This window comes from Daucus carota, chromosome 3, assembly GCF_001625215.2.
Source record: "Daucus carota subsp. sativus chromosome 3, DH1 v3.0, whole genome shotgun sequence".
Lineage (NCBI taxonomy): Eukaryota > Viridiplantae > Streptophyta > Magnoliopsida > Apiales > Apiaceae > Daucus > Daucus carota.
In genome coordinates, this window is record NC_030383.2 from 38,720,009 (window position 1) to 38,733,112 (window position 13,104).

Genomic DNA, 13,104 nt, shown 5'->3' on the forward strand with positions numbered 1-13,104 from the left:
TACAATTGGAATATTTATTATTAAGCATGTGAATATTTATAACAAGTAAGTTTGTTATTCCCAGAAAAATTCCATAGTGTTAATTCAGTACCTAAAAGTGTGGCAAGAAATATAAATCCATTTCAGTCCTGGGGCTCATCAGGTACCATTTATTGATATTATAATGCAGTTTGCGCAGATGTAGTGTCGGCTTTCTGTTAATTATTAATTGGTTCAGAGGTCACAAATAAATCTTCCATGGTTTATGTAGGTCGTGCTACATTCCCAAATCCCAATAACAGACGTTAATTCCTAAACTATTGCCTGGTATTTTTTGCTTTTCATTGGAGTTCCATTTTTGGAAACAGGCTAGACCCAGTTGATGTGTCCTTCTGAGCGCTTAATCTTTGCTTCTCGATTCAACTCATCGTTCTCGAACCATCGTTCTGTTTAGACGACAATCTATATTCGAAGATATCAAGCCAGAGGTTTTTTAAAATGCGTGGTTCAGGTGACATGATTTGTTTGTATGCACACAAGCTTAATTCAAGATAATTATCTTTAATTTTGGACAGGTGTTTATTGTTTCATCACAGAATCTGGACGTAAGAGGACGTCCCTCTAACCACACTCTCCTGCTTCGTCAAAGAACGATAGGTATAGTTTTGTTATCCCACTCCTTCCCTGGAGACTTTGTTTTGATCTCACTGTTTGTTGTAATATATGCAGTGTTAATGGATACAACAGGTCAACCTAACTTTGGATAGTTGCTTATTGTTTGATCACAGGTCAGTATTTCTTTTTTTATATATGATTTTATTGATGTGTTATTATTTGTGTTCATTATAGATGTTAAGTATTGTTTTGGTGATGAAGCAATTAATCGGATGCAGACAAGAGCTCAATTGTGGAGTTGCATAGTTGGTAATAATAGTCTGCCTTATCTCTTTCCTTAATTTTTTTTCCTTTTCCGTTTGTAGTTTTTTTATGATTCTTTCCAGTTTTTATTCGGATTAACAACAGGCACCTAATTGTAGTTTTCTTATGATTCTTTCCAGCTGTTTGAATGAACTTTGCGTGTTTGAATGAAGTTCTCAAACGCCGAATGAATCCCGTAGAGAAGTTTGCAAATCAAAATACATCTCAAGGATGTGTTCCTAGTGCTGGACTTAATTAGAGATCAAATATAATTAGTAAGACTGTGATTGTTAAATTCATACTTATAGCTTCCATACCTTTGTTATCTTTTATACTTTAACCAGTTTTTATGTTGTTTCAGGACAAAGGAGACGACACAGAACTCATCTCCTTCTGTTCATAATGATGTTGCTGATCATCAGGTTTCTGCTTCAAGTGAAAACAAGGATCCCACTACTGAAAAGATCTCTGGCGGGCAGATTCACAGGTTATGTCTGGAGCATAGTTTTCCATATCATAAACACACAAGTTTGATTATATAGTTTTCTAACTAATAATCACTAAGCAGGGAACTTTAGAAGATTGGCTTCAATTCTGTGTGTAGATCCTAAGAACAGAATAAGGATCATTTTCCCACTGAGTATTCTCTAATGATCTCATGCTATAAGGGATCCTCCGGTCATTGTTCTTGCACTTATCGGAAGTATTATTCTGTCGCTGATCAATTCTATGGCATACTGCATAAGCATTGCAACAAAGTGCAGGTTGGACTGACTTAATTTTGTTTTCTATAACGATATCGTTGTTTTGGTAAAGAATACTGAACTGATAATTTAGCTTTATGCAGGCTGTTAGTTGTGATGAAGCATTCTTGGATGTCTCAGATCCTAAGATAGAGGATCATCAGTGTTTAGCTTCTATAATAAGGAAAGAGGTATTTGATACTACTGTTGCAAAACAAGTGTTGGCATTGCTGGAAATATGCTGATAAGGTATATCGGACACCATTTTTCTTTAATTTTTAGAGAACTTTGTTTTTTAAAGACCAGTTTAAACTATTCTACATAAACTATGATCTGCTCCTTTCTGATGCAAGTTTGTTTCTGTTGCTGATACAAAGAAAGAGCCCTTTTTTTTTGATGTGGGAGTTTTATTTTAACCTTTGAAGCCATGTCAATGAGTTCCATTGGCCGAAAGAATGATGTTGACAGGTTAGAGTCAAGTTTTATTACTCCCCAACTCCCGCAAAGTATTAGCAATACTAATGTGGGAATAATGCTCGACTAATGTGTTATTGCCCTGGAGTTAATTGTGCAGAGAATTTTGTACCTTAAAAGCTAAGCAAGACCAGTTAAGAATGATGGAGTCATTGATGAACATTTGTAGTTCATGTGTTTTACTGCTTTTAGCCAAGCCAAGTGCCATAACAGGCATGCACTCTTTTTCTGCTGGTTTGTTGATCAGGATTTTGTGTTTCATTAATATTACTCTTTGTTCAAGGATAGATGTTTGGATCTTGATTATGTATTTTTTGTCATGGTATAATGTTATGCTTTCATCTAAACTACATATTTTTCACTCATTTTCGCTCAGTCTGATGTTGGAGATTTTATTTTATTTGATTTGATTATTTTGAGCTATAATGAGCATTGTTCTTTTATTTTTATCGGTCTGGAGATTAGTACTCTGTATATTTCATGAAATATCCATTTTTTAGTCAAGAGTAGATGCTTGGCATGTGCACATTTTGTCATTGTATAATATTCTGTTTTTGGCTAAATTACATCTTTTCCGACTCAACTTTATTTACTTTGTTTAATGTATAATGTGGAATATTTGATTTTATTTTACAATAAATATATTTGTAATTTTAATATAATTGTGAGAGTTTTCTCTATTACATTTTAATTTACAAAACAATAGCACAAAAATAAAAGATTTTATTAATAAAAGTATATGACATTCTTAATAAAATATTAAAAAATTGATTAAGTCAAACATAATAATAAGTTATGCGGTCATAAGGATAAAATAATCTGATTAGCATTTATTTTTATTATATGGAATATAGATTGTCAAAGTATTGCAATTTTAATAATTTTTATTGACAATAAAAAAGATGACACATATTATACGATGAGATTTAAAATTATTATTGTTAAATTTTATAAGATAATCTATGTTTTTAACCTTTTCAATTATAGATAGTTAAATTTTAAACTAATACAAAATAAAATTTATGAAACCACTTACATTAATAAATTTATTATAAAATATTTACTTATTTTATAAAAAAATTCAGAAGATGAATCACACCGGAATAATTTTGTAGAAAAATTTTGTACATTTTAATGTGGAAGACTACAATCATAGTAATCAATAAATTAAAAAAGCAACAAAAAAGCAACCTTGGATCCAAAACAATCGATTTAATGTGGAAGACTACAGGCTCAAGTCGACTATATCCAGGACGATCACGACGAACAAATTCAAAGATTTGAGCGGGATAAGTATGAAGGTGGTGTTGTTTTGATTGAATATCCACGAAGTTATTAGAGATGGGGATGAGTTGGAGTTTTCGGTAAGGATTGTTTTGGCGGTTTTAGAAGTTACAAATTTCGAAGAGAGTTCGTAGTGTGGGTGTGGATTTGATTGTAATTGGTATCGGAGAGGGGAAGAGAGATGGATCGTGGTATTTGAATTAGTTCCCGTATTAGAGTGAAAAGGTTGTTTATAAAAAGGAGAGAGAGAGACACGCACTGAGAGGTTGTTTCTGTAGTGAGAAATGAAATGGTGAAAGTAGTATCTTGACAATTTAATTGATTATTATGCTCTTTTTTAGAAAAAATTCTGAAAAATAACTATACCCCGTGTGCATATCACCGGCATATTACTTGGCCAATTTTTTGAAAAACAAAAAAGGTGATTGTTGACAATGTTGAGGTAAAAATGAACCATGTTCATGACACTTATTTCTCAGCAGTTTCATGATTCAAAAGAAAATAAATTTTAGAATGACACTGAGGGATATCTTGCAAAGATCAAACATGTTATTGGAAATAGTTAACTTTTACCGTGGAGATTAGTAGCAATAATGTGTTATTGAGTAGTAAGATATTCAATGTCATGGATGCATGTGCCACAACCGAATCCAACTAAGCTTCAGCACATCAGACAATGGCTGGATTTGCGGCTTTTCGTGGGTCTGAAGCAGGGCTACAATTCTTTTTCCAACTGAACAACAACTTGAATGAAATGCTATGTATATTCGTTTTTGTATGAGAATATGATTACAACCACTTTATTGCATATACTTACATTCATGTTATATATGTTCTTAATTTTCTTGATTTGCAACTTTCATAATACAGTTGATTTGTCGGACTTGAGGATATACCAATTTCAGTGTTTTAATTTCTATTTTACATACGTTTGTTAGAAATTATTTAGCTAGGTAAATCTGTTTCACTCTAACTAAATTAGTTTTTGTTTCATTACTTTGCAGGAGTAAGTAAAATCAGTACGCAACTATGGGAGTATATCGGAGCTTGTATTGTTCGACGACATCATGCTTCTTCTTCTTGGCTTCTCATCATCTTTATATTTGTAATAAATAGATTGATTATGTCGTGTGTTTGGCAATTTCGAATTTGTATTTTCAGTCTTGCATTTGACATTTAATGTAGGTTTTGAACAAGAGTACGGTTATTCTTATTCGTGGATTTCTCTATTATTAGTTTGCAATTTTTATATTTATTATTCATTTTAATTAAATTTAGTTTTATCTATCAAAGCACATTATTCTTATTTCGTGTCTATTAAGTCTTTTAGATCACGCAAAAATTTAATAAACATATTACTTTTTGAACAAAATATCAATATTGATATTAATATCACAAGTAAAAAATAACACACATATTCGCAAAATATTAATATCACTTTAATTAATGTCTATAAATAATAATGTGATTCACTATATAATATATAATAATATTCGTTATTGAAACATTTATTAAAGACTTATCTTAATTATTTAAAATATAAATATAAAACCCGTGTGCGTAGCACGGGCATATTGATATATTCGTTATATTCGTTATTGAAACATTTATTAAAAACTTATCTTAATTTTTGTCGTATAGACTGTAAAAATACAAAGTACATTCAAAAGCTATTAATATTATTTTATATATTAATTTTACTTATACAACTAATAACTAATAACTAATAAATAATTATAATTTATTTTTTACAACGAAGTACATTCAAAACTTATTAAAATGAGTTATTGATTATTTTACGTCTTAGACAATTATAAATCTAAATAATGTCATCCATTATCGATAAATTATTTCTACAAAAGTGAATATGATGAATAACTTCAGACATTAGAAAGAAAAAAAAAGACAGAGTTTAAAATATTCGTATAAAACCCGTGTGCGTAGCACGGGCATATTGCTAGTTGAATATTAATTTATGAAGTGACCAAATAAACAAGAAGTATAAACGTTAGATTTAGGGATGGGTATATGTTTTATGTAAAATTTGTAGTAATGAGAAATATAGTATATGAATTGTTTTTTACTTATTCTGACTTGTTGACAAGAAATATGTAATAAAAAAATTTGTGTACAATATAATTGATAATCTTGTATCATAAATTATTTGATCGATGTAAAATTATGTAACAATTAATAATGTTATATCATAAAAATTTATATTTCAAAAAAAATATACACAATTGTTATTGAACTATTTTGGCTTGTTGACAAGATATATGTAATAAAAAAATTACAAGACAATAATATTACAATATAATATTAACATAAACAACATTTGTAAAATGAATATAGTTTCGATGTGAAATTTAGAAGATGTAAAATTATATAACAATTAATAATCTTGTATCATAAATATTTATATTTCAAAAAGATATGTATATAATTTGCTTTATAAAAGTGTGTTAAATTATTTATCTTGTTGACAAGAATCATAGAATATTTTTTTTTGATCGAAAGAATCATATAATTATATAATATATGTAGAATGTGAAATTTAGCTATGTAAAATTTTTGGACATGTTTTGTAGACTATGTAAAATCATTAAAAAAAAAAAAAAAAAACTAAGTCTCAAATCACATACTTCACTATAAAAATTCCACATGTTTTCATAAATAAATTCAATTTAATCAATGCAAAACTTGGTTAACAATGTTACATCTTATTTGAATGGGTAATATCCCCTGTCGCTGCAAAGCATCTTTGTTGATATGTGGAAGTTGATAATTGTTGACACCTTTCACTTTCATAGTCTCCCTCATACATAATTGTAATGTCAAAAATATACGATTCAACTTGTCAATGGGATAGGCTTCAAATGTTTCCTCTACGCCACGAACAATGTCAACTACTGTTCTTGCCGCCCTTTTGTACCTCAAGGATTGAAGTGCTCTGAAAATGCCCAAGTCCAAAACATTCATATCAGGAGAGTTTGGAGGTTGATACATTAAACGAATATCGAAACCATCTTGTTGTGCAACTTGACAAAACTCAACATCATTAGTATCCACATGAGTTTTTACATTATCTTGCTGAATGATTAATATAGGCTTATCAATGTCTTCACGTGGCCATTTTGCTCTAATATCAAGCAGCACCTTTTGAGTGAAAAAAGATCTTATAGTGTCTCTTTTAACTGAAGTCATAGCTTTTGTCTCAAGTGTTTCAGCAACTCTGTTTACACTACTCTGCTTGGCAGGCTCTTTTGTAACAAATGGGTAAATACCAATTTCCCCTAAAAAAAGTCACATTACCTTCACCATCAAATCTTGGACGAGCTACCGCTACTAGAAACATGACTTTGGTAATAAAACTTTTACTCTTGCAAGTACGATGAGGCTCCTCTTCATCCGTCAACATATAATAAGTCTCTGTTTTCTTTGACAAATCAAACCACTTTTCATCAATATGAACAATATTGAACCTATCAGCAAATTTTAGATCTTGCAAACTTTCTTTATCAAGCATAGATAGACAGAACTGCAATCTATTTTTCTTATTCTCCTCAGTTAAAAATGGTTTTGTAGAATTGGTGTGCCACCTTACATCACCCGATTGTAGATTTCTGTATATAATCCACGTGCTCACATTCATGGCATGAGCTGCATCCCGAATTGTTTTTCTCTGTTGCAGAGGTATATTTTGAAATTGTTGCATATCAACTCTATTCTCTTACGGCCACAATTTTTTGTTTTTCTATAAGATACATCAGCCACACCATCATGAATATTTTCCTTTCCTCGCTTCCAGATACGTTGAACAGTGCGGATGGATACAGAGAATAGAGTAGCAACTTCTCTGGTGGTATATTTCTTTAATTTTCCATTCACACTTCTCTGTCGTAAAGCCAAGTAAATAGCATTTCTCTGTTCATTTGATAATACTTTTACTGTTTTGGATTTTATTTCTCCACCTACAAAATTTTATAAATAATATAAGTAATTTTTTTAACATTGATATAATTAAAATAATTTGTAAAGTAGCACTTCACAAAAAAATGATAATTTCTTACTATGTAAAAATTTATTCCATTGATCATGTGACCATGCACCTTATGTTTCTTGATTTTCACATGTAATAATATAAATATAAATATTAGAAATATATCAAATACCGTCACAACTGAAAAATAGAAATAAATGTCATATATATAAATTATTAAAATTACCTTCGAAAAGCAAGGATTCATTTAAATTAATTTGATTTTCACCACTTCCATTTCTTTGAGATTATATATTTTCTTCTTGTGTAAAATTAGTTTCACCTATGACAAAAGGTGAGTAACATTTTTAATAATAATTTAAAAATATAAAGAGTAAAATTTATAAGTAAATAATTACTCTCATCAAGTGGAGGCATATTCAAGTCAATGTGATTTGTGTTCAATTCTCCTCGCAAAGTTTGTAAAGGTTCAAACATATTTACACCTACAAAATATTAAATCAAAAATTATTTTCATATAAAAAAAATAAAAATATTGAGAAATTATATTCACATTATTATATGGGCTAATATATTTGTCACGTGTTAATTTCAACCTATAATTAGATTAAAAATATGCAAATATAATATTTTGTATAAAAAAGTTGAAATAAACAAATTACAAATAAAAATAAATAATGAATTACCTTCATGTATATTTTCTTGACTTCCGGAACTTCCAATAATTTGAGATAAAACATCTTCTTCATGTTCAAAATTAGCTTCACCTACAAAACATAGAAAACGAAAATAAAAATGAACATAATTTATTTAATTTGAAATTAAAAATTACAAATAAAATAATATTACTCTCAAAAGATGGAAGGGTATTGAGATCTAGAAATTTGTTTGTTGGTTCTTCCATGTCTTGTACAAATTCATATACACCTACAATTGTAAAAAAAATAATATAAAATATTTACAATCAAAAGAAAATATAAAACAAAATTTATGAATTAACGTGGATGAGAACTCAAAAGAAAAGGAGAGAGGAAAGAACCTGAATCATGAAGCATGTGTTCTGTATCTAAAGGAAGATTTAAATTGATACTGTATCTTGCACTAATTGTCTCTCTTACTCCAATCTCAGAATACTAGTGTAATGATAAAATTCTCAAACAATGTTCCATATATATAGCTTTTTGATGGAGGGAAATCATGGAGGGAAATGAAAATTTTAATTTTTGTGTGAAATAGAATAAAACTGGAGGGAATGTTTGGAAAAATTAAATAGACAGATAGAAGTTCACCCAAATTTAATATAAGTTGTTTCCCATGCAGTACAATTAATACTGAGAGAGTAACGATGACTTGTAAATGATGTAAGGTGTATACATTAAAAGTGAAAAAATAGGTAGAGTAACGATGACTTGTAAATGATGTAAGGTGTATACATTAAAAGTGAAAAAATAGGTTTCTTAATATACGTGCTGAAACCTTAAACGTCTAATAATTCCTAACAGAGGGAGTATATTCTTGTAGCTAGTCCTCTTGTTCTCTTGTTTCACAAGCTGGATACACAGCAACAAAAACTTTACACTTTGAACAATACAATTGTAATGTGTAAAATACAACCAAAACTATGAACTCTTAATATAGATATATATACAAATATAAGTACTAGAGCTCAAAGAAAGATATAGCAATATAAAGAGTTGTATTTTAGAAAGCATGGTGTGTTCTTGTTAATCAAAAATAAAATCACACTCAAGTATTTATATATCACACTAACGGTCATAATTCAACAAACTATCCAACTATCTTGGTAACAACCTCATGTTTAATTTGATTTGAATAATGAACATTTGAATGACACATGTTTACTAAGTAAAAGATAAAATACGTTTGAAAGTAACTCAGTAAGACATTTAAATAAAATCCAACAGTTTGAAATCGAATAGGAGTTCTTAATAGACAAGAACGGTTTGAGATAAAATCTCCTATTAGTTAGGAAAACAATTTTGAACAAAACTCTTGTTAAAAACTGAGCTCTAATATTTATATAAGTTATATACAAATATTAGAATCCTTACAATTCGTTTCCTATTAAATCTCCGCGATTTTAGACTTTGATCTTTATCTACTTGATTCTCTGTTTGCGCTGTAAGCCTGCTGACAGATATAATCATGTTGATATCCTGAAACACTGTTAGTCCGCATATAACAATCTTTGATAGCCTGCTAATAAGTATCAGTTTCATGCTATTAGCTTGCTATTAGTGTGATCAAAACTTTGAAAGTATCACGTTTGTTTTACAGAAGCAAATCCTACTTTTCTCGACCTATTTGTGTAAAGAAGTGGAAACACTTTTAACAAGTTAAGAATGCTAGCTTTTCACTTCTAATTCAATTCTTTACTTTAAATCAAAAATCATTTTTTAATAGCCTGCTAATAAGTATCAGTTTCATGCTATTAGCTTGCTGTTAGTGTGATCAAAACTTTGAAAGTATCATGTTTGTTTTACAGAAGCAAATCCTACTTTTCTCGACCTATTTGTTTAAAGAAGTGGAAACACTTTTAACAAGATAAGAATGCTAGCTTTTCACTTCTAATTCAATTCTTTACTTTAAATCAAAAATCATTTTTTTTAATTTTGTCCAAACCGTTCCTTGAAATCTTAGCTACAGAAAAACCTATATCCATTCAAACACGAGCTTGCGGCCGTCTTTAACAGCAAAACTATATTTTTAGTTTTCAGAAAATAGCATACCATATAGTACAAACTCTATTTTGTTGATAACACAGTGTCACTGTAAAATCCGGTGATTTTATTTATTTATTTTTATTTAATTAGTATTGTTATTATGTATTGGATATTAGATTTAGATTGTTTGTATTTATTTAGATTAATTAGAACCTTCTAGAATTTTATTGTGTTAGTTATTTTGAAAAAAAAAAAGAAAAAAAAAAGAGAGATTCTTTATTGATGGAAAAGATTGTAGGAATATTTTTGAAAATCAAAATCTCCGTAAAAAATGCTTTTTATTTAGAAACTAGTTTAAGAGGAGGGCAAAGTTTAGGACTAAATTTCGTAACTTCCTACTTTAAAATTAGGTGTTTTTGTTTTTGCTTGCCTATATAAGATCATCTTAGGGTACATTAAAAAGTGAACAGGAAACTCGTCGTAGAGGTACATAACAATTTCTTTACTCTTGTACTCCCTCCCTCCCCCTCATTTGTTTACATTGGGGGACGGGGGCTCGGCACGCATTCTAATACTCTCGTAAAACGTAGTTTGGTAAATTATTTTGAACTTTTTTTTCTTCTGTATAAAAATTTGATGTTTACATTTTTATACAAAAATGAAAAAATTTAAAAATAAGCTATAGAACTATGTTTTATATGCGCATTAAAATGTGTGTCGAGCAGTGTGAAAAAACTGTAAACAAATGAGGGGGACAGAAGGAGTAATTGTTTGTGTAATTTTTGTGCTCCTGTACATGTGAATGTCTTTCGCTTTTAACTGTATCACTACATGTCTGATCATATTGCAAGCTTTACTTGAGCCCACCAATAATAGGGTGAAAGACATAAATAACCAATTATCACTTAAACATGTCCAAAATAACAAAAAGCGGGAATGGTGCCAAAAATAACCAGAGCTACGCGCATGCATGACATGCGCACCTTGACATACGCATACGAAGGTTGCGTGTATTAACCACCTTTCGTTTTTTAATCTTCTCCTTTTTAAATCTATTCATTCCTATAAGCATATCGTTGATGCCAAATTAGCCACGCATACAGCGCTTGCGTGGGGTAAACAAATCTGGCAGTATACGCATCCTCGGAATGCGAATTCAAATTATAAAGTTCCATTTTTGGAGCTCCTCTCTAGTGTCCCTATTCAACCCTAAAATGTTATTTAAGTATAAATTAATTATTTTAAAACTCAAATATGAACCCTAATATATTAACGACTGTTAATTTACGTTTCAATTATTACTTTATTAAACTGGTTACTCGGCTTTATGGCGTCACGACCCTAAAGCCTCGAATTAATTAAGTTTAGGCTCGAGAGTTTAGAGCCTAAATTTCCATCCTAAACCCTAACCGTTAGTCAATTTAATTTCAAGGATAAATTAAACATTTTAAAACCCAAATATGAACCCTAAAATATTAACTCCTATTAATTTACATTCCCATAATTATTTTATTAAATCTAAATTATAATATTCTGGCCTTTCTTCGTTGTTTGCAGGCATAGATTGAATCTTCATAAAAAAGGGACTACGATTAATATGGATTGATCAGTGTTGACTTGATGTTTGTAGACGCATTTAGAATATGCGTGAACTATTGGTTATTTTGGGCATAAATACTGACAAATGACATTTCAGGCAAATTGACCAGCAGAATATGTTGTTCTGGGCATTTTCTCCCAATAATATTACTTGATGTGCAGAAGCATGTTAATTATTTGCCGAAAAGCAGGTATTTGATCTTAATATATATATTATAGATTTGTCATGCGTGCTATTATTATTTAATTAATTTTCTTTAAAAAAAATATATTAATAATTTATATTTACATCTTTGAGCTTAAATGTATAGATTCATGCTTTAATTTTAATTTGTTATTTATCTTTTAGAATTTTAGTAATTATGTGTATGGATTATAAAATTTACGTTTTTGTTATTTAAATTGTCGATATATGCAATTTAATTGGTTAGGCTACGCGATTTGGCATGCTATACTGTAATTTGGTACGATTAAGTTAGCTGGTTAATCCTTCACAATCTTTCACTAAAGTTATGATGCGCTGTACATAGTTTTTATACACCTGTTTTGTCAACACATGCTGAGAATTGTACTCCCTCCGTCTCTCCCATTTTTTATCATTTGGGTTGGGCACGGAGGTTAAGAAATATGTATAAAGTAGTGGAAAAGAGAAAGAAAAGTGGGTGAAGTGGTGGGACCCATTGATTTTTAATGTATTAAAAGAAGATAGTGGAGTAAAAGTAGTGTGAAAAGGAAAGAAAAGTGAAGAAGTGGTGAAACCTATTGACTATTTTGGGTAAGTTTTGAAATGTAAAGAATTGGATGGAACACCCCAAAAAGGAAAGTGTAAAGAAATGGAAGGGACGGAGGGAGTATCAGATAGTATATTATTTGATTTATGTGCACAATCGTGTCTTATATGATTTTACTTGTGTACTAATTAATTTAAAGGATTTGCATACTTGTTAATCGTGGATTGAATATTTTTAGGATTGGCTAGTGTGCTAATTTCACTGTTCAGTCACTTTTCAAGTAAGTACCTTTGACTTACTTTTAAATTTTGGAAAGATATTCTGATTCTGCTTTTAATTTCGTATTGGATATAAGAGTTTTTGATTTTGAATTTATAAGATATAAATATTTGAGAAATTTTAGAAAACAGTCTCTACGTTTCGAACCCGTTCGTAGTCTACGCTATAGTTCCGAAACTAGCCTTTGATACCCTTAGTAGGCGCACAAGTGTGCAACTTTAGATACCTGCTAAGGGCACGTGATTATTGAACTTTAGATCCCAGCCACTGGGTAAGTGTGGCGAAAGAATAAGATTAAGATCTCGGTCACTGGGTAAGTCTGGCCGTAGAGTAAGACTGTGATAATTATAAAATTTCCGTTTTGTTTTTATTTTGTTCTGCTCTATTCTGTTTAAATTCTGAAATTGTTTTTT

General features: G+C 29.9%; 1 protein-coding gene across 1 annotated transcript; it reads right to left on the reverse strand.

Annotated features, from left to right (window-relative positions):
• Positions 1-6,086: 6,086 nt before the first annotated feature.
• On the reverse strand, positions 6,087-8,302 carry LOC108212441 (uncharacterized). Its single transcript, XM_017384167.1, has 5 exons — positions 8,248-8,302; positions 8,085-8,165; positions 7,164-7,369; positions 6,789-7,080; positions 6,087-6,691 (listed from the first exon to the last, which is right to left on the reverse strand). The coding sequence occupies exons 1-5, from the start codon at positions 8,300-8,302 to the stop codon at positions 6,087-6,089; spliced, it is 1,239 nt and encodes a 412-aa protein (XP_017239656.1).
• Positions 8,303-13,104: the final 4,802 nt, after the last annotated feature.